The 22,266-nt window shown below is 48.2% G+C and overlaps 1 protein-coding gene across 4 annotated transcripts; it reads right to left on the minus strand.

Annotated features, from left to right (window-relative positions):
* Positions 1 to 120: 120 nt before the first annotated feature.
* LOC124477085 (solute carrier family 45 member 3) lies at positions 121 to 22,067 on the minus strand. 4 transcript variants are annotated; one of them, XM_047034624.1, is made up of 7 exons: positions 21,881 to 22,067; positions 7,556 to 7,621; positions 5,868 to 6,214; positions 3,195 to 3,433; positions 2,408 to 3,026; positions 950 to 1,215; positions 121 to 855 (listed from the first exon to the last, which is right to left on the minus strand). In XM_047034624.1, exons 3-7 carry the CDS (start codon positions 6,013 to 6,015, stop codon positions 433 to 435), a joined length of 1,695 nt encoding a protein of 564 aa, XP_046890580.1. In that variant the 5' UTR covers positions 6,016 to 6,214; positions 7,556 to 7,621; positions 21,881 to 22,067; the 3' UTR covers positions 121 to 432. The 4 variants fall into 4 exon arrangements, with proteins under 4 accessions (XP_046890580.1, XP_046890579.1, XP_046890578.1 ...); XM_047034623.1 differs by lacking the exon at positions 21,881 to 22,067 and adding an exon at positions 7,833 to 7,964; XM_047034622.1 differs by lacking the exon at positions 7,556 to 7,621.
* Positions 22,068 to 22,266: the final 199 nt, after the last annotated feature.

Raw genomic sequence — 22,266 nt, forward strand, 5'->3', positions numbered from 1 at the left:
GTGAGAGCAGTGAGGGCAGAGAGGGGCAGTGAGGGCAGAGTGGGCAGTGAGGGCAGTGAGGGCAGTGAGGGGCAGTCAGGGCAGAGTGGGCAGTGAGAGCAGTGAGAGCAGTGAGGGCAGAGAGGGGCAGTGAGGGCAGTGAGGGCAGAATGGGCAGTGAGGGGCAGAGTGGGCAGTGAGGGCAGAGTGGGGCACTGGAGTGAGCTAATGCCAGACATCTCTTTTAAAGCAACAAGTGGTTGGGTCTTAACTCCAGGCATCCTTCCACTTTCCTTGAGTTCTGTCATAGACACATCTATCAACACACACACACACACACAATTCACCCTGGTTTCTAGGGAAACAGCAACCCTGCACTAAGGCATGCTGGGACCTGTAGTGCATTGTGGAGTGTGCTACTCCATTCCCCTGGTCTCTTTCTCTGTCTCTCTCTCAGCTCTTGAGGTCTTTTTGGTCAAAGACGATATGATTGGCCAGATAGATGGCGATGGCACCGAAGATGGCCGAGCTGGCCATGTAGGTGGTGACAGAGGCAGTGAACTGGACGAGCATGCCCATGAACAGGGTGGGGAAGACCTGAGAGAGGAGGAAGGTGCTGTCTAATATGGCAAAGTCAAGGCCCACGCCACGTTTCTCCCCCACCTCCGCTTCCTCCGCCTCAGGGCCGGCGATGCTGTGGGACGAACCATTCTGGCCGTGCAGAGGGGTGGAGTAGTCGGAAAAGACGTGGCCGTTGCCTCCTAGTTTGTGGTTCAACCCTTCCTCTTCATCCATGGAGGTCAAATGCACAGTGTCTCTCTGTATTGAAATGCCATTTTTAAGCCCATTTTTGTTTTTCTTTTTTGGCATATAAACCTAAAGTGTGAAAGACAAGACACACATTCAACTGTTGTGTCAGTAGGACATTCTGTAAACACATTTCCAGAGTAAGTGTGTGTGTTGCTCCTACCTCCTTCTCCTTGTGGTAGTAGCAGGTGAGGGTGTATGGCAGCGTCTGCAGGGTAGCGTAGGCATAGCCGGTCAGGGCTGACATGAGGGTGACGAGCACCACGCTCTTCGACAGGCAGATGACCAGGGTGGACGCCGTGAAGCTCACCATACTGCTCAGGTAGACCTGGCGAGAACCAAACCGACGGACCAGTCGACTCATGACCAGGGAGAAGAAGGTTGATGTAGCACACTGGAGGAACAGGCCCAGGCTGCCCACACGGATACCTGAGGAGAATGTGAAGATGTTGTCATAACCGTAACCATTTTGAAATGAAAATGCCAATGCACAGCAACACCATCTATAAAATCAAGAGAAGTGGCAGGTTGGTTTAGGTAACAGAAGGAGTGGACTGCTTTAACAGTTTACACATGATTAACCTCACATCAATCCCAGGGGAAGGTGAGAGAGGGCTGCTGGCAAGACTGACAGACAGGTACGAGAAGGGATTTAACTCTGTACCCCTCAGAGTCAGCCAGCCAGCCACCTGTCACACTGCTGGCCAACCAGCCGATACAGCCAGCCACCCAGCAAGCCAGCCAGCCAACCAGCAAGTGTCTGGTAAGGAATCCAGTATCCAAACAGAGAGCAGAGGCAGAGGTCCAGACTCCTGGACAACAGAACAAATATGTCCAACACTCAATTTGTTCTGCTCTCCCCTCTCAACATGTGCGTGGACTCAGCAAGCAGGATGTCGAGTCCAAATAAACATGCAAAGCTGACCGCAGTCTTTCTCCTCTGGTTCTACACCTGCCTGGGCAGAGGTTTGTCAGGGTACGAGTTTGTTATCTCAATGAGCCGATGGTGTGCAGGTCACAAGTTTGAGAGAGCAGCAGATAATCCCTTTGTAGACTAAAGGATGTGGATACGGTTACCATGTGAATGCAGAAAACTGAGCCCACTTGACAAACACTGCAAAGGATTGTGGGAACAGAGGTGCAAACCACAGAACTATCTGACCTCATGTCAAAAAACTCAAGAGGAACTAGCCAATACACAACCGCTTTTTGATCCCTGGTCAAAGCGCAAAGTTCATATACAGGGAAGGAAGGGAGGGGAGCCATTCTCCACCCTACCCTCCTTCTGCCTCCCACCTCTGCCCAGGAATGTGTGTCCATCCTGGGCAGCTGGACTTGGGGTCACAGAGAGCCCAACAGCAGTCTGGCCAGATGCTGGAGACCAACCGACTGAAATACCCTCAGCTATACAAACTAACACGGCTACACTTTCTGTTCAGGAACAGCCTACACAGTCAACTCATAATAAATGAAACCCAAGCCAGGGAAGCAAGACAGAAGCAGCACACACACATGGTGTGAGATCACAAACACACATACATCTCCACAAGTCTCTTCCTATCTCCTTCTCAGACACGTGTCCTAGACTGAGACACAGGCGTCGCTCAAATGTTGGACCCACCTTCGTCGTAGCGCTGCCTGGAAGCGGTCCCTGGGAGTGCACTGGGCACGCCTTCGTACAAGCCCTCCCCTACGAAGTCTGTGTAGAAGAGCATGAAAGACATGACGGCCATCCAGCTGCACAGCTGCGAGGCACACAGGCGTCGCATGACGAACGGCACGTGGCAGTAGCTGCGGTAGATGGCGGGCGTCATGGACCAGCAGCTCCTGACCAGACACAGCAGGGGCCCCCACTTCAGGAGGCGGAGCTTGCACTTCAGCATGTGGCAGCAGGACCGCGGCATGCAGCGCGCCGAGTCCGAGGGCCCCGGGTCCAAGATGGCCGCCACCGCCGTCGCCGGCCTGCTGCCGACCGCCGCCGCCGCCTCCTCTTCCTGCGACACCTTCATGGTGATAAGCACGCTGGTGATGAAGATGAGGATGAGGAGGAAGAAGAGGCAGTCGGCCTGGCCTCCCAGGTAGACGGACAGCAGGCCGCGGCTCCAGTCGAGGGCGGGGAGGAGGTATCCCACACACCCCCCCAGGCTCACCATGAAGGAGAACATGGCGAACGCCTGGCTGCAGTCCTCCTCGTCCCGGTACAGGTCCGACAGCAACGCTTCCAGAGGCGTGAAGCACACCTGGAGACCAAAACACGTCAACGAGACCATTCTTCCCGCACGTGATAAAGGTTCTTTCTGACACCGAACTGTTACGGTAATAGGTATGGGGTGGTTTCTTGGGATGCATGAATGTTAACTATGATCTTGCTTAGTGTGGTGTGTGTGGGGGGGAGGGCTGTTCCTCACCTGGCCGCAGAAGTCCAGCAGACCCACTCCCAGGATGAGGAAGCCCACCTGGAGGGAGCGCCCCCCCCAGGAGAAGTGGGCAGCGAGGAAGTCGGCGTGGGGGATGATGAGCAGCGCTAGCAGCACACCCAGGGACAGAAGCCAGATGAAGGGGCGACGCCGGCCGTAGCTGCTGTTGCACTGGTCACTGGCCGAGCCAATCAGAGGTATGAATAACAGACCCAGCACTGGGCCGATACCTGGAAACAGGTAGGAGAGAGAAAGAGAGAAAGAGAGAGAGAAAGAGAGGTAACATTGACATATTAATATTTTGATTGTATTCATTTGACATTGGTGTGGTATCAGTGCTTCTATGCTTCTGCTGCTGAGCTCTGTACTGGTCTTCTCATCGTTTCACAGGAGGGGTCACATCCACATTGTCAACCATCTTTAATCTGAGAGTAGGGCTCTCGTGACATCAGAGAGGGTGTGGCAGGAATGAGTCTAAAGCTTATTAGATAAAGCATGTGGCAGGCATGTGAAAAAACTTGACATCCGTCCTGCTGCCTTAAGCCTCCCAGACACAGTATACATCTTGATGGACCCAACGCTCCATTAGCCAAGAGAGAGAGAGGGGGGAAAGTGAATTAGGTCCATGGCTATTTCCAGATTAGCTGCTTTCGGCTGTGTCGGGAACGATACAAAATAATGTGTTTTTACTCTCTGGTTCACGTGCAGCTGTTTAGAGCTGGAGGGGTTGGGGGAGGGAAGGAGTAGATGGTAACATGCTTTAAACTGCACCCCCATCTCTCAGAGAGAGAAAAAGAGGAGAGAGAGAGAGAGAAGAGATGTGGTAGCTGATTTAAACTGTTGTATTCTATTTTAGTTAATCCTATTTTTATTGCTTTCCTACAGGTACACTTGCACTTAGAGATTAATGTTGTGTAATTTTAACTTGTTTAACTACATGCTCTTATGGTCTCTTCCCTTTAGCACTATTTTTTGGTTGTTCGCTTTGGATAAAAGCGTCTGCTAAATGAATAAATGTAAATGTAAGAGATAGGGAAGAGAATAACTTGATGGTGTGTGTGTGTGTGTGTGTGTGTGTGTGTGAGTGAGTGAGTGAGTGGGTGAGTAAGTGAGTGTTGGAGGACGAGTTGTCAGTGAAGACTCTGATGGAAGGTCATGTGACTCCACTCTGATGGGAGGTCATGTGACTCCACTCTGATGGGAGGTCATGTGACTCCACTCTGATGGGAGGTCATGTGACTCCACTCTGATGGGAGGTCATGTGACTCCACTCTGATGGGTGGTCATGTGACTCTACTCGGCCGTATTGAGGAGCATGGCCACAGCATCTGAAAACGGCTGTTGACTGGATGCAGCGGTTAACTTTACTATTAACCGTGATTTAAAACGTCTCGACTTTGAAACCGTAAAGGCTCAGCTACATCCAGTGTTCCTGTTCTCACTCTCAAAAAAGGGACATTATGGTACATTATTTTTCTATGAACAACGGTTGCTCAGTGACAAAATTTAAACAAACATTACTGGAGTTAGCAAACAGTTCTGGATAATTTAATCCCTTAAGATTTCGCCTTAACAGCTAATGCGTTGACTCTCCAGTCTGAGGTCCTGCAGTCATGCAGTAACAGGATTCAGCGTCTGAGAGGTGAGATCTTCCCTCCACCGCTCTCTTTTTAATGTTCAGTTCAGACATTCTGCTCCTGCCTTTTGAGTTCATTCTCCCGGCTTCTCTCTCTTATTCACTCCTTACTGCCTTTAAATTAGCACCCGACTGCCACCTGGACACCAAACCAGGTGATTAGCCTACTGGGTTTAGTGACGGCCTCAATTATGTCTTTAACACAACCAGAGTGGAAAGATACCCTGTGGCCCTGACACACACACACACACACACACTCACACACACACACACACACACACACACTCACTCACTCACTCACTCACTCACTCACTCACTCACTCACTCACTCACTCACTCACTCACTCACTCACTGGCTGAAGTGCAGCCAATCACATTACTAGCCCTGCACCAAACGTCTTAAATTCACCACTGCATTTCCTCCTTGGAGAGTATCATCAATTTGAATTTATAAGTCACCAACAACTGATAAATGATTCATGTCATACCCACTGTTCTATGACAGCCCACAGAATACATTTCCATATGTTTTGCTTTCATATGCATCATACATTAACTGTGACTGCATTAGTTGTCTTTGTATTAGCTTTATAGTGTCATAGAGCCTAACCACAATCGGCAAATTACAACCTTAGAAGTCAAATCATACACAACATTTACTAGAACAAATGCTCTAAATAAGAACAAGGCTTTCAATGAGAGAAGACATAGCGCAGCAAGTTGATGTAGAATATACTGGTGGAGTAGTTGACACCAAACAATCCCTTAAGTGGTCAGCCAGGGAAAAGACGAGTTAATCTCTGCAACTCTCTGGTTTCTGCCTGAGGGGGCATGTGTGTGTGTGTGTGTGTGTGTGTCTGAGTGAGTGTGTGTGAAATGAGAAGGGCCCTCCCTCATTCTACCCCAAGAGAGGAGGGTCCAACTGTTCATGTTTTATAAATGCTTTGTCAGAGAAGAAGTAGGCGTAACCAATGAGAAGGAAAGGAGATCAGAGGAGATGAGAAAGGGGGGATGGGGGGTTGACCCACCTAGCACCATAGTCATGTATTGTTCCTCCACCCCCGCTTCCAGCAGGAGAGGGGGCACGTAGGTGATGCCAGCCGCTACACAGATCTCCAGGCCACAGGTCAGGGAGTTCAGCAGGACCAGACGCCACTGAGACCTCCATCCAGGCATCGTTAGACGCTCTCCACCGCTCACTAGAGCCCTCCGCCCGGCCTCTGTGGAGGGCAGGGACAGGGGCTGAGGCTGGGGTGGATCCTGAGGCTGAGGCTGGGGTGGAGCGGGGTGGAGGCCGTCTGTGGGGGACACCAGGGACACACAGGGACAGTCTCAGATGACCTGGAGGGTCCATCCTGGTCTCTGCATTATGGATCTGAAACAGAGAAGCGGAGAGGAACACTATGAGGCACATGTGGAACGCTATGACTAAGAGGAACACTTTTAGGAACACCAAAAGGAACATTATGACTAAGAGGAAAACCTTTAGGAACAAAAAATGGAACAAAAAAAGTTTTGAAAGGTAGTTTCCAAAAAAGAATTAAGAAAGGTACAAAAAAAGAATTTACGTTAAATTGACGTTTTGGAAGGTTGAAAAAATATTGATGAATAAAAGTTGGCATCATTGATGAGTACTTGATGAGGACTCTAATATACTGTACTCTATTGTACTCTGCTCTGCTTTAATCTACTCTGTTTTAGGCTTCTCTGTTCTCCTCTTTCAAAGAAAAAAACAGTTTTCAAAGCTAGCTATTCTTATGTTCTCTCTCTTTGCCATCTCCCTGTCTCTACAGGCTCCCTGTCTCTACAGGCTCCCTGTCTCTACAGGCTCCCTGTCTCTACAGGCTCCCTGTCTCTACAGGCTCCCTGTCTCTACAGGCTCCCTGTCTCTACAGGCTCCCTGTCTCTACAGGCTCCCTGTCTCTACAGCTCTCTAGAAACAAACTATTCGAAGACAGCTTTTACAACAACAGAGATGAGCAGTACAGTATGTGACACCCAAACACACCCATTTGGCCTGATGGCCTGTTCTCTGGCAGCTGTTGTTGTTGTTGTCTTGTAAGGCCTGTCTAAAAGGAGGGTGGTAGACTGACAGAAACATTCCTGCACAGTTCTTTCTGGCTGCCGCCGTTTGGGACCTGCACCAGCAGATGGGCACAGGAGGTGTGTATGTGTCACAGAACACCAGATTAAACTTCCGTCTCTCTGATCATTTCCCCCACACAGTCGTTTGGGGCCTGCCTGCACCTCACCGCAGGCCTTTCCAACACCCTGACTGGGCTCCACGTTCTCTTCTCCACACAGCAACACAAGGAATTCTCATGAAAGCTACATTTTCATTCTGAGGATATTGAGAATTAAGCTAGCAGGACATAGCACGGCAGAGAGAGAGAGAGGGGGGGGGGGGGGGAGAGAAGGAGACTAATGGATGGGGGAACAGGGGAGGGATTGATTGGTGAGAGGTAATCCAGCTGATAAGACTCAAGTTTCCTCAAAATGGGTCTGAATGCTCTCAGAGAGGAGAGGGGAAAGAGAGAGAAGGAGAGATAGAGAATGGCTGTTTTCCTAAATCCACTTTCCTCTCCTCGTCTTCTTCATCCTCCATCATTATCAACCATCATCATCGTTAGCCAGGGAGACGTGTCATCATCGTGAGCCAGGGACACGTGTGAGAACACCGTCATGGACGCACAAACAACAAGGCGCTAAAACTCACTTCATGACATGTCTCCTCCAATGAAGCCCATCTGTTCCCCGCTAGAAGCTAGACTGAACTTGGCATCTCCAACAGAAGAATCCGTCAGTCATGAAAGGCACACAAGACACAACAATACATAAAATACGCTGTTAATGCATTTCCTTCCTTTTTTTCAGCAAACGAGCGTTTTGTGTGTGTATGGTGGAGACTGACACGGGGATGGCATCGACACAAATTCAACAAGCTGACAAACAGTCGTAAACAATATGAGAACAAAAGAATTGAGCAGAAGTACTGTATGTGTGTCGGCCAATCAGGTCGGCATGGTAACCCAACGAGCTGAGGTGTGTTCTTGTTTCTGTAAAAAGCGGATCAGGACCAGACAGAGAGAGAGAGAGAGAGAGAGAGAGAGAGAGAGAGAGAGAGAGAGAGAGAGAGAGAGAGAGAGAGAGAGAGAGAGGGGTTAGAGAGAGAGAGAGAGAGAGAGAGAGAGAGAGAGAGAGAGAGAGAGAGAGAGGGTTAGAGAGAGAGAGGGTTAGAGAGAGAGAGAGAGAGAGGGAGAGAGAGAGGGTTAGAGAGAGAGAGAGGGTTAGAGAGAGAGAGAGAGAGAGAGAGAGAGAGAGAGAGAGAGAGAGAGAGAGAAAACCTTTCACACCCGTTATATTTTTCTCCCGCCAGCCTCGACTGCCCTGAGAAAATCCCATCAGGGGACCTTCCCACGCCAGCGCTGCTCCCCCTTCATGCCCCCTCCACAGACACACATCCCTTCATGCCCCCTCCACAGACACACATCCCTTCATGCCCCCTCCACAGACACACATCCCTTCATGCCCCCTCCACAGACACACATCCCTTCATGCCCCCTCCACAGACACACATCCCTTCATGCCCCCTCCACAGACACACATCCCTTCATGCCCCCTCCACAGACACACATCCCTTCATGCCCCCTCCACAGACACACATCCCTTCATGCCCCCTCCACAGACACACATCCCTTCATGCCCCCTCCACAGACACACATCCCTTCATGCCCCCTCCACAGACACACATCCCTTGTCTATGAGACCTTCCTTTCTCCATCTCCCTCTGTGCCCCTCTGCTCATTGCTAACCCCCATTCTGAGAGGACTTTGACCCACGGCCAGTTATGTTTTTCTGCTTTTCATGACTGTGCCTCCCCTGGTCTGACTCCCCTGGTCTGAATCCCCTGGTCTGACTCCCCTGGTCTGAATCCCTTCTGCCCCCTTCCAGCTGAGTTTCTGTCTGAGGTTCTCACAGAGAGACAGAGGACCCTGCTGGGGTGAAAGAACGTGTTCATTCTCCACCCATCGATCAGGATTCTGGGATTTATTCTGGGTTGTCAGCTGAGAGGAGAGAGAAGTAACACCAGACAGGCAAAATGACAGATCTCAGTGGCTATCGCAATATATGAACGTGTAAATATGCACGGATAATAATTATATACATATTAAGATACACATTTGAAAATGAGGTCTACAGTGTGATTAACAAAAGGAAATGATCAATCCTTACATTTTACCCACAGCATGAATGAAGTCTGCTCTGTCTGTGAGTGGGAGTCAAAGTTTCCTGAACAGTTACTGGAAGCCTGGCAACTCAGTCTGAACAGTTAGCGTAGCCACTGGAAGCCTGGCAACTCAGTCTGAACAGTTAGCGTAGCCACTGGAAGCCTGGCAACTCAGTCTGAACAGTTAGCGTAGCCACTGGAAGACTGGCAACTCAGTCTGAACAGTTAGCGTAGCCACTGGAAGACTGGCAACTCAGTCTGAACAGTTAGCGTAGCCACTGGAAGCCTGGCAAGTCTTCCCCACACACCCCTGCCTCTCCAGGACGGCCTGTTCTGAGGAGTTTAACTACAACACAACTAGGCTGTTTACATGGTACCAGGGTGAGTGACTTGATCTAGTGAGGTAGCAGTCTCTCTCTCGGTCTTCTTCATTAACTCTGGGTTCTTATGGTATAGAAGCCTCACACACAACAACCAGAACAGACTGAGAAGAGAGGAGGAGGAGATAGGAGGAGAGGAGGAGGAGGAGATGAGGAGGAGAGGAGGAGGAGGAGATGAGGAGGAGAGGAGGAGGAGGAAAAGGCTCCGACATGACATCAGAACCACAAGTGCCGTTTGGGGCTAGACTGACTAAACCTCAGGATGAGGTAGTTGTGGTGTTCTGTCTGCAGACGAAGAGGTTGGGAGCAGCAGAGACAACGTTGCCTGGCAGGAGGTTAACCAAGGCCAGACCATGAACAGATAAAGAACGTATACAAATAATACTGACAAACACTCGACCTGGGGGGTATTCCAGAAAGCAGGTTATGTGACATACCCGGGTAAGTTAACTCCTGCTTTCTGGAATACCCCCCAGATCAGGCTTCAGTGCTCCCTACACCACCACACTACACCAACATAACAGTGGCATCACAGCAAGGCATGTCTGCTTCCTTCTGTTTTCAGTTTGTCATCATCTGTACCCTGTCATTGACTTCCTTTGCTTAGAAAAGTAAGTTAATTTACAGTATGTGAGCTCTTTCAGGTCAAGTTTTTTTTCTTTTCATGATTTGATGTTCTTCCTCCCGTCACATGAAAGTCCTGTCCTGACCTCAACTGACCTCTCTAGCGTTTCCCCCCCAGCCCCCCCCACAACCTCTCTCCACCCCAAACATCCATCACTCTGACCCCTGACCCGCCTCTTGCCTTCAATCATGTGATCTCTTCTCCTTCTTTTCGCCTCCCATCCTACCCTCCTCATCTCTTATTCACATGTTCTCCAGGTCAGTCTTGTCCTCTCTGTGTCCCTACACTGTTAGAAAGCAGAAGGTGACAACCTGGAGGCTTCCCTATTTTCCCCCTCCTTCAATCTGCTCTCCTCACGCCTTTCCTTCTCACCTTGTCTCCTTGTATCCTTGCCTCCTCTTTTCCTCCCCCCAGTGTTTGGAGATGTGATTGGGCTGCAGTAAAGTGGAGGCATTCTGTGTGCTCTGAGGAGCAGAAACGTCCTTGTCTTATTTTTGGAGAGTCTAATAATACACTTGGCCATGGCCTCTCTCTCTCTCTCTATCTCTCTCTCTCCATCCATCCATACAATTCAGCCAATTACTCAGAACACTCATAATGAAAGAGAAGAATTAAAGTGACGGCTTAAAGTTGAACTAGTAGATTTAGGTATGACTGAAGGTCACAGGTATTGTGAAAACACTCTCATACACACACACACACACACACACACACTCACTCCCAGCTCCACAGAGAGCAGTATTAAGGCCGATATATGCTTCTGCGTTTTTCGAAAAACGGACACATGGGAACGCCCTCGTCTCCGTGGAACGCCCTCTACAACCTCTCCGTCAGCCCTCGTAGAGCCTCGGACAGCTTGACATGCACCTCCTTAATTTTGTAACTGTCCGTCGTAGCTACGGAGAGCTACGGAGAGCTACGGAGACCCCCTTGGCTGTGATTGGTCAGTATTAAGTACCGCTTGCGTCAGGGGTAGGGGCGGGGTTGCCGTGATAGCAGGACGAACAGAATCCTTTGACCGCCATTGCGTGTAAAGTTTTTACAATTCAAATTTCAGCTAAACGGTACATGTAAATCAGAATCTGAATTAAAATGTGAAGAGAAATGGGCAGTGTAGTTGTTGAAAATGTGCGTATTTTATTGATGGAACGGCTAATTTGTAAATTTGCTCCGACTTTTCGGTAACCTAGGTAAATAAACACACAACGACGTCTAAACAAAAAACCGTTGCGCCACCAACTCTTCTGGCGATGAATTGTTTTCAGCACCCACAGCCTACGGAGAACCATAAACGCAGTCTATCCGTCCGTATCCGTGCGTATCCGTGCGCCCGCCCATCCGCAAACGGAGACGCAGAAGCATATTTCGGCCTTTAGGCTGGAGGTGCGAGGGACCCTGGCTCCTCCCTGTTCATTCAGACTGCTGAATAAGGTTAGGGTTAGTTGCTGAATAGTCAGTAATACATCTGGGAGGGTGGCTGTTATCTCAACAACCACACAGACTCAGAGAACAACAGTGGATCTCTGCAGAGAACAGTTAGCGAGGCTTCAGCTCACTCTGATTCTTGGTTTTTCTAGTCACTGAAAGGCGATTATGTAGAGGTGCCATCACTCATCTGGGTAACCAGCATTCCCCCAAATGTATTTAATTAAAATAAGATTGAAATCACGTTTGTTTACGGTTTAAGTTAATAGAGAGGTTAAAGCCCTGTGTAAACCCCAGCTGTAAAAGAAGATTCAAGTTCAAGCTCATTAGTACTAAATACTCCCAACTTTGAAGAATAAATATTGAACCCAACTAAAGTCGTTAGAACAAAACCAGTATCCATGTGTCTGTCCTTGTTGCTTAATCATTTCCTGCAAACAAATGACATGGTCACACCTTGTCCACTGCAGATTGTAGCAGCCTCTTACAGTAATATGCTACAGTATATTAATCTATGAAAAACAGCTAACCGTCAATGAGTAGGTACAACATGGCTGTCAGTTTGTCAGGGTTGTCTGTATGTTAGACATGTCAGTCTGTCTACCTGTATGTAAACCTGTCTGTCATTAGACCTGTCTGTCTGTATGTAAACCTGTCTGTCATTAGACCTGTCTGTCTTTGTTAGACCTGTCTGTCACATAGAAGTCAAGTCTATAAAAATGAAAAAGAATTCAGTCTTGATGGTGCAGGATGATTTAAGAATGAAATTACAGTTAGACTAGAGACAATCAGACAAAATCTTACTTACTACCAGAGTAGATTCTTTCCCAGAGCTGCCCAGCGTTAACACTTGACCTTGACGCAACTCGCCCACTCAGCATTTGCATGAAGACTTTATTTTCAAAGCAGGGAGACCGTTCACCCACCAAAGAGAACTTCTGAAGAGATGTGTCACTGATCGCCTGTCTCTCCCTCCTGTCTCAACACCCTCCTGTCTCTCCCTCCTCCTCTCAGAGTAGGCCCTCCTCCTGCTGCAGGTCTCTCTCTCTGTGTGCTGTGGTGAGGGTGCAGTGTTCCTGTCTAACCTACATGAGGAAATGACAGCTCACCTTGTTTGTAAATAAAGAAACACGCTGCTTGTTTTACTCAGTCACTCTTTGTCACACACACACGAACACACACGTACACACACTCACTCACTTTCTCGCTCACACATCAATATAATGACAGAGAGTGCAGCACATGGCTGCTGGCAACACATCTGACCACAGAGGTGGCTTGCCTGGAGTTAGATGGGCTTTGGACAGATCCCAGACCAGCCAGCTCCCAGACCAGCCAGAACCCAGACCAGCCAGCTCCCAGACCAGCCATCACCCAGACCAGCCAGCACCCAGACCAGCCAGCACCCAGACCAGCCATCACCCAGACCAGGCAGCACCCAGACCAGGCAGCACCCAGACCAGCCAGCACCCAGACCAGGCAGCACCCAGACCAGCCATCACCCAGACCAGCCATCACCCAGACCAGCCATCACCCAGACCAGCCATCACCCAGACCAGGCAGCACCCAGACCAGCCATCACCCAGACCAGCCAGCACCCAGACCAGGCAGCACCCAGACCAGCCATCACCCAGACCAGCCAGCACCCAGACCAGGCAGCACCCAGACCAGCCAGCACCCAGACCAGCCAGCACCCAGACCAGCCAGCACCCAGACCAGCCATCACCCAGACCAGCCAGCACCCAGACCAGCCATCACCCAGACTAGCCAGCACCCAGACCAGGCAGCACCCAGACCAGCCAGCACCCAGACCAGCCATCACCCAGACTAGCCAGCACCCAGACCAGCCAGCACCCAGACCAGCCATCACCCAGACTAGCCAGCACCCAGACCAGCCAGCACCCAGAAAAGGCAGCACCCAGACCAGCCAGCACCCAGACCAGCCATCACCCAGACTAGCCAGCACCCAGACCAGCCAGCACCCAGACCAGCCATCACCCAGACCAGCCAGCACCCAGACCAGCCATCACCCAGACTAGCCAGCACCCAGACCAGGCAGCACCCAGACCAGCCAGCACCCAGACCAGCCATCACCCAGACCAGCCAGCACCCAGACCAGCCAGCACCCAGACCAGCCATCACCCAGACTAGCCAGCACCCAGACCAGCCAGCACCCAGAAAAGGCAGCACCCAGACCAGCCAGCACCCAGACCAGCCATCACCCAGACTAGCCAGCACCCAGACCAGCCAGCACCCAGACCAGCCAGCACCCAGACCAGCCAGCACCCAGACCAGCCATCACCCAGACCAGCCAGCACCCAGACCAGCCAGCACCCAGACCAGCCAGCACCCAGACCAGCCATCACCCAGACCAGCCAGCACCCAGACCAGCCAGCACCCAGACCAGCCAGCACCCAGACCAGCCAGCACCCAGACCAGGCAGCACCCAGACCAGCCATCACCCAGACCAGCCAGCACCCAGACCAGCCAGCACCCAGACCAGCCAGCACCCAGACCAGGCAGCACCCAGACCAGGCATGAGCGACTGACTCACTTACCCTCCTTATTCTCCTGTCATTGTCTTTCATGCTGATAAAACTTGTTTCATGCAAAGTCAACAGAACGAAACCAGTTCCACTCAGGATTAGTTTAGTATATTATCATCTCACTTGCTGTTTACCAGCCCAGTCTGAAACACAGCCCTCTTTAGCAAATAGGCTTAAGATTAGCGATGGGTTATACTATTGTAGTGTAGTGACACATGTGTAATGTCATAATTCATATTATGTATAATCACGAGCAACACCATCAGAGGGGCTGTGTTTTTTATTCAGCCTCCTAGGGTTCAGTCCATAATCACAGGATGAAACTGACGCCCGCTTACATAATCATCCACAACAGCCTCTCTGCACGTCAAGAAACTGACAAGACGAGGGAAGTGTTCCAAGGTTTGCAAAGGAGGGATCAATTACCAGTATGATTTCTGGAACGTTTCAAGGATTTTTCATGAAAATGCTACATATAACTGACAAAAGTAGTCTTTTTTCATTAATTGTATTAATTGTCATTACCTTAGTTAAGCAAAGTATTAAATAGAGGTGTTATAAAGCATTTATCATAAAAACTTCTTTCATGGAGTGTTCATGTATTCTCCTCCAAATATTAAAGGTTTATTCAATTAACTATTACCGTACTAGTACTATTTCCACCTTTGAACATTCCTGGAATGACAGAGTAGAAGGATAACAGGGAGAAGCAATCGCATTTTGTGTGTTCCCATTATTAAATGAACATGTGAATAAATAGGTGATTTGGATGCTAAAACAGAGCTATGCATACTGATGAGCTTCAAGTCCGGGGACACCCTGACAGTGGAGGACTGTGCTGGGAGGAATTGCAGCTTTGTTGTGGCAGGAGAACCTCTCAGCTGGATACGAAACCTGAGCTTAAGTGTGAGAAAGACAGAGATGGTGTTTAGGAACAGCTAGTTGGTGTGAAAAGGAAACTCTGTAGGACATGAATGAAACTGCTGAGAAAACAAGCAACCATTCTGAGACTGGGAGAGCCCATTACTGAGCAGAAAGACGTCTCTCAGGGCCCAGGACAGACATGGAGCCCACCCCTGCACACAGCAGTCTGCTGCTGGGATGGGCTTGGGTCGCAGATGGCTGCGGCCACAGAGAGACAGCATGAACTAGGACTCTTAGACTTTGAGATGTATTATAGAAGTCTAGGCTAGGGCTTGGATTGATGTGTTATGAGAAAACGGAGGATGAGAGCGAGAGAGAAGCAAACAGACAGGACAGCTCATGGCTGCCATTAACAGGTCAACCCCCCCGCCCCCCCTCGCCCCCCCCCCCCCTCTCCTCCAGCTGTTGTGAGGGCCCTGGCCAGCCTCAGGGCCAGTGTGATTAACGCCCTCGTCAAACCCTACTCAAACCAGATGATGGGGGATGGTGAAAGGCTAACCTCACTACCTACAAAGTACAGAGACACACACACACTGAGATGCGGGCACACACACACACACACACACACACACTAATGTTTAAGCAAAATCAAAACAAGACAACTTTAGGACATTCCTCCCCAAACAATCTCAGTCCACAGCATTCCACTGTGAAAGCAGGGAAACCAAGGCAAAAGAGAAATGCCAGTTTGACCAAACAAAGGAGTCCTCTCCAGTAATCAGCAGTAGTCCTGTGTGATTAGTAGCCTGAGTGGAACCCAGACTTCCTTCCAAGCCTTCAATCTCTTCTCACGTATTCTCATTTTCAGAGACACACATTTACTAAAATAGGCTAGGACCAACACAGGAGTTTGACTCTGATAATAACACATTTAGCGTCTTATCTCAACTCAGCCCACAAGCCTGCCGTTTGAAGCAACCTGAGCTAAACAATACTCCTGTCTGAAACCGGCATCAAAGCAGTCACACATATTGACATGAGTCAACGACTTGATCCTCAGAGGCCATATAGCTGCTCTTCTCAGATATCAAAGTTCTTCCAGTACTCTCAAACACCCGACCAGCATCCCTTTCAGCTAGAGACTTATCTTCTTAGAAAGAGAATATGTGGTGTGTCAAACCAGACTTCTCCATGTTTCACACACAAAGACAGGACTTCAAAGCGGTAAATCACAACCTAAACCTTTCACTTCTGCCTCAGTGTGGACTTTCCTCAGTGGCACAACCACAGAGAGGGGGCAAGCGACATTCATACACCAAGAGCCTTCTCTCTCTCTCTCTGCTATGTTTCTTAGGTTTCTCTGCTTATTGTGTGTACGACATCTGTAGGGAAATGTCTGAGGACAAGCCTGTGTTATCGCAGGTGTAGGGCCCATGCTCCATAATGTTGCCAATCAAATACTTTCAAACACTTCGGCCCAGTTTCCCAGATCTGGATGAAGCCTCGTCCAAGACTAAAAACGTTTTCAATGGAGATCTTTATTGAATTTTTCTCCTACTTTAGGAGAGTCAGCTAGTTTGCTTCTCGGTTTATACTTGTTAAAGTTCATCTGACTTTGCTCACAGAGGTACGTATTGCCAAACAGAGACAGCATCTCTCGTGCCTGTCTGCAGATGTTTGTACCTTTTGGTTCAGACACCTCTGTTGAAGTCTGTCAAGACAAGGAACCTGAACTAGCTCAGATAGTTCCATCTCTGATTTACACCAACCAATTTAATGTATTCAATGGCACAGTAAAAGAACCGTTCAGTTTGGCACAAATCAAATGTGCTTTAAATACAATTAGACTGAAGAAGCATCACAGCTAAGGCTTCTCATTGATGGTGCATTAGCAGAAACCTGGTCTGATTTAGCCTGCCACCCACCCACTCTCTCTCTTTCTCCCTCTATTCATCTCTTTGTCTCCTCCTCTCTCTCTTTTCTTTCTGCTCTGGTATCTCCTCCCTCCCTCCCTCCGTTCTTGAGAACTGAACCCCGGGGCTAGCTTGTATCCCAACGCCAGCCTTCTGGCAAAACACTTTAAACAAGTGGGCAGGACTGTATAAAGTCCCCTTAATTGAATGAGGCTGAAGGAGGAGGGTTGGTGCTAACACACGGGGAAGTGACAGTCCTGTTGTTCCCCTGCCTCTCTGCCTGTCCTCTTCTCACCCAGGAAGATGCCACTGCTTTAGAACTGACTGACTCACGCTGGTTTGAATATGAATTATTTTCATACAGTGCAAAGACACATTTATAATGAGTTTTTTTCTCTCCATCTGCTGCATTTTAAATTCAGTGTGAGGTCTTTGGATGATTCCTAATCGTAATAATAATATAATTAAAAGTTAAGGCACAATAACAGGTACAAAAATAACACTAATAACAACATCTAAAACGCCAGTACTTAATAGACCTTTGTGCCTTATGTGAGTTTCTGCTTTTTTCCTTCACACTACAAGGTTGAAACAAACACAAGGACAAACTGCTTCAGTCCAACTGAAACTCATTCAAATGTTCCTTCAATAAAACCAAGTTTATCTTTAGTAACACAGCGGCTAAACCACTGCGATACATACGCCAACAGCACGCACACAACGTCTCTTTTTAATCAATACGATTTTTAAACCAAGATGAAGGATGTTAGATTTGGACGGATGCATTAGCCTTTGAAAGCAGTCAAATAATTGGTAACACAAATCAAGACGGATAGCTACTGGTGGAGCCACTGCAGCACTGAACAACTGCCAAAGTTCCCACACATTCTGGCACGTCCGAGATCTATTCTGGCTTGACAAAGTCCAGACGGGGTTTGTTGATGGCGTAAGGGTGACAGAGATAGAAGTCAAAAACATTTCCACTTAAAAGCAGCAGCCTCGACTGTTCAAGAAATATGAAACACGCTTACTCTGCCACATCATGAAACAAAAACTGAGATATTTCGAAAGATGCCACTTCAAACGATCACAATTACAAGGTAATCTCCAACTGTCCAATCAAACACGCGACAATAACACGTCTGTTTGTGGGTTGTTGTACCATGTTTCCAAGAAGGACCTAGGAAGCCCAGACAAAGCACCCCCCCCCCCTCACACATTCACCCACACAGCCCCCCCCCCCCCCCTCACACATTAACCCACACAGCCCCCCCCCCTGGCTCATTAGCGCTTCCCCCCAGCTAAGCCCCCTTGCCTGAAGCTGGCGGGAGAACACCATTACAGGGAAGCAGTTTGCACTTTAACCTTGAGGGCCAGGGGAGTGCTGGGAAATGCTTTGGGAGATATGGTCCCTCCGGCTCCACCTCTTTCTCCAAGGCTAGAGAGGTCCAGGAGAGGTTCAACTCCTGCCCGTCTCTCTGAGTTAAACTGATCCAGTAATGGACGTTTCCTAACCCAAAGGTTTCTTTCGCGCTGAGCAGGTGTTCTCAATGCTCTGGTTGTTGGGTGTGTGCACGTGGGGCGGTTTCAGGATTGTTTTCCTCTATGCCAAAACACTCAAAGGAAAGAACTAAAAATAATTTTCCCATCAGCCTTTCCCATTACCGTTTCTCTGCCCCTGCCGTAACAAATTATCTCACTGTTTTTATAATGATTAGGTCTACTGCTGGAGGGACACATTCAGCTCAGTAGTATCAAAGCACTAATGATGTGTCCGTGTTTTGGCCTACTGACAGCTTCATGAAGACACCAAACACATTTTGGAGAATGAACTTCAGCTTAGTACGAGCTCACGCAGAGACAAAGAAAAGGACTGCGGGGATTCTGTGAATACATCTGATGAATCTGATTTGGGGAAACCGGAGGTAATGTTTGTGAATACCAACTTTATAAAAAATCTAAGGAGAAGTACAGAGAATACCTTCTGGCGATGTATGCAAGTCTCTTCTGTTTAAATAAGATGTCATATAGTAATAAAAACCAAATTAGTCTATGATTTAAAAACATTCTCTTGGTAGTGACTGAGGGAAACTAACCCCACATTTTTTATTTGGGGAATAGTTATAAAGCTGTCACACACTACCGTGTGTGGTCTGAACCTCTAAGGCCCGGTCAAAACACTGAAGAATGTCCATCGACGCATATTCTTCCTTGAGAAGATGAAAGACGTTTACTCCTGTCCTCAAAAACTTCTACCAGTTTGAAAGTATCCTAGATGAATGACAGCATGGAGGTGCTGTGCTGCAGACTGAAAGGCTCTCAAAACTGAGTAGTGGTGTATACAGTTCCCTACAATCTAGCTACAAGCAGCGCTCTCTGAAAAAGCACAGAATTTAATTTAAGATGTTTCTCACCCCTGCAACACTTTACGTGCAACTTTACCATCAAGAGAGATGTCAAGGAGATGGAGGTGCTGTGAGAGCATGTCATTTCTCTGTTTACATTCACAGTTCACATGGTCATAAACTAACTAACTAAATAACTAAGTGGCATGTCTAGCTCTCCACTGTGAGACGAGGATTGTGTGAAGATTGCATTCCTCCGATTGTTGCATGAACCCATATGACACCAGCATGCATGACACATAATGCTTTGAAGAGGACGAGGAGCTTAGAAGAGAATGGTCCCAAAATCCACACTGACTGACATACTTTTGAACTTGTGTGTGTGAGTGTATCTGTGTGTGTGTGTGTGAGTGAGAGTGTATCTGTGTGTGTGTGTGTGTGTGTGAGTGTATCTGTGTGTGTGTGTGTGTGTGTGTGTGTGTGTGTGTGTGTGTGTGTGTGTGAGTGAGAGTCAACTCATGAGTCAACTCATGAATAAAGTGATTCTTCATAGTCCTCAGCAAGGTCAACAGCCCAGCAGGAAGCAGATTAGCCTGGGGGGGGGGGGGGGGGCTGGAGCAACACGCCCCTCTACTAGCAACACGCCCCTCTACTAGCAACAGGACCCTCTACTAGCAACAGGACCCTCTACTAGCAACAGGACCCTCTACTAGCAACAGGATCCTCTACTAGCAACAGGCCCCTCTACTAGCAACAGGCCCCTCTACTAGCAACAGGACCCTCTACTAGCAACAGGCCTCTCTACTAGCAACAGGCCCCTCTACTAGCAACAGGACCCTCTACTAGCAACAGGCCCCTCTACTAGCAACAGGATCCTCTACTATCAACAGGACCCTCTACTATCAACAGGACCCTTTACTATCATCAGGACCCTCTACTATCAACAGGCCCCTCTACTAGCAACAGGAGTCAGGATCCTCTACTAGCAACAGGAACCTCTTCTAGCAACAGGCCCCTCTACTAGCAACAAGCCCCTCTTCTAGCAACAGGACCCTCTACTAGCAACAGGCCCCTCTACTAGCAACAGGCCCCTCTACTAGCAACAGGACCCTCTACTGGCTACAGGATCCATACTCTCACTGTCAGCTAATTGTAAGGTGCAGATAAAGTACATAGACCCTGTGGGCACTGTTAAATGCATGCATGTTGCTACACCAGGGTTGGTATAAGGTAAGGCCATTTGTGTTATTGCCGCATAACTGCTTTGTAATGAGGGGAAGTTATGATAGTAAATGAGGTTGACACTTTACTGAACTAATGTACCCCATGAAGAAAAAAAGAGAAGAGAGAGATGTGTGAGAGAGTAAAAGAGTGGGATGGTAGTAAGTCTACGACAGAAACTAGGAGAGGAAGAAAAAGAGCGAAAGATCATGAGGGGAAGAGAAAGGGAGAGAGAAAGGGAGACTATTTTTCTGAGGTGAATGAATAACACACTTGACTGGCCTTTAGTCGGAAAGAGGCCTTTGTGTGTAGGCAGTCGTGGTCGTGGTAACAAGAAACATTCCTCTGTCAGGAACTGGAGCTCTTTAACCTTTTGATCCTCTTTTTCAGTAATGTAGTTTTGACCATTCACGTTAAGGACTTTTAACAGAACACAGTGGGCTACTACGTAATATGACGTAACTCAGCCTATGGTAGAGTCAAATGGAAAAAGTAGGCTATGTAGCTGCTTTGTGTTATTTTGTTCTCTAGCCAGGGGGCTAAGAGACAGAGAGCGAGACAGCAAGAGAGAGAGGGAGGGAGACAGCAAGAGAGAGAGACAGAGAGCGAGACAGCAAGAGAGAGAGGGAGGGAGGGAGAATTCAGACCTTTTAATTTTCACTGTGGTAGTACACTACTGAGGTAGATGCGGCCAGAATAACACGTGAATAGCAGGGATGAAACTATGGACATCAACAGGTGGATTTGACTGTTAATCCAATCGTGTTGATCGCATAGAGTAAAATTAATATTTTACAGTAGGCTATGTAATGTTTTAAAATTATTTTACGCACATGTATCTCATGTTTCCCCTGTCTCATGCAATACTAGAAACTAGAAAAGCAAAACAACTAGTAATCAATAGTCTAAAGGTTGTCTGCCTCAATTTAAGTGTTTACAGACCGTAAAATTAAGTCTGTAAACACTTTTGTATTGCGCCTCCTCCCCCACACCCATGTGTCAAAACAGCAGGGGTCTCGCCAACAGCGCCAAATGCTAACGGCAAAGATTAATGGGCCCGTTCGGAAAGACAGAAACTATACGTATTCGGTGACACCACGACATTTGGTTTGGAATCAATAAGAGAGAGCGGTACACTATTACTCAAAATGCTGTTTGAAACTTTGATAATCTCAGGTTACACCGTAGTCGCTGTCGTAGTCACATGGTCTTTTTTGCCTGCGTACACCGCAAAGACGTGAGATTCGGGTGAAATAAAATAAACGAAATAATAGTTTATTTCGATATAAGGTAAATGGAAAGCAAATTCATGCAGTGGGCGCATTGTAATAGAAAGGAAGTTCAACACGCTACTATGAATAAGTTTAACTAGGCTGATACATTTCTACTTAGCTGTCTTCATCACCGGATCGCTGACGGTAACTGTAAATCTATCAGAACGTGACCGGTTCGAGTTTCAGATCCAATTCTTAGGTAGTAAAGACATACGTTTACCTTGTAGGCTACGCGACTACCGTAAATCCATGCAGCAACTTGTCCACTTTTCCCTGTGAACCGTCGTTCTGTACTTGTAGGAAGGACTAAACTGGTACACTGTGACGTGAGGGCTCTAGATCGGGCAATAGGAATAAAATCTCGGGAGGATGGATGGAAGCGACTGTTTTCCTGAGGAATGCATGGACTTCAATACTTTTTAAGGGGGCTGGGCTTTAGCAGAGAGCCCATGTTTCAAATTTTCCACAATTAACTTGTTTCGCAGTAGTACTGTATCATATTACTTAAGCTAGCCTACTACTTAAAAAGCAAGCATAGTTTTAAAAGTGTACCAAGAAAAAAACGTAATTTATCATTCATCATTCTTTGATTTGGTTGTGCTTACA

This window comes from Hypomesus transpacificus, chromosome 14 (assembly GCF_021917145.1).
Source record: "Hypomesus transpacificus isolate Combined female chromosome 14, fHypTra1, whole genome shotgun sequence".
Classification (NCBI taxonomy): Eukaryota; Metazoa; Chordata; class Actinopteri; order Osmeriformes; family Osmeridae; genus Hypomesus; species Hypomesus transpacificus.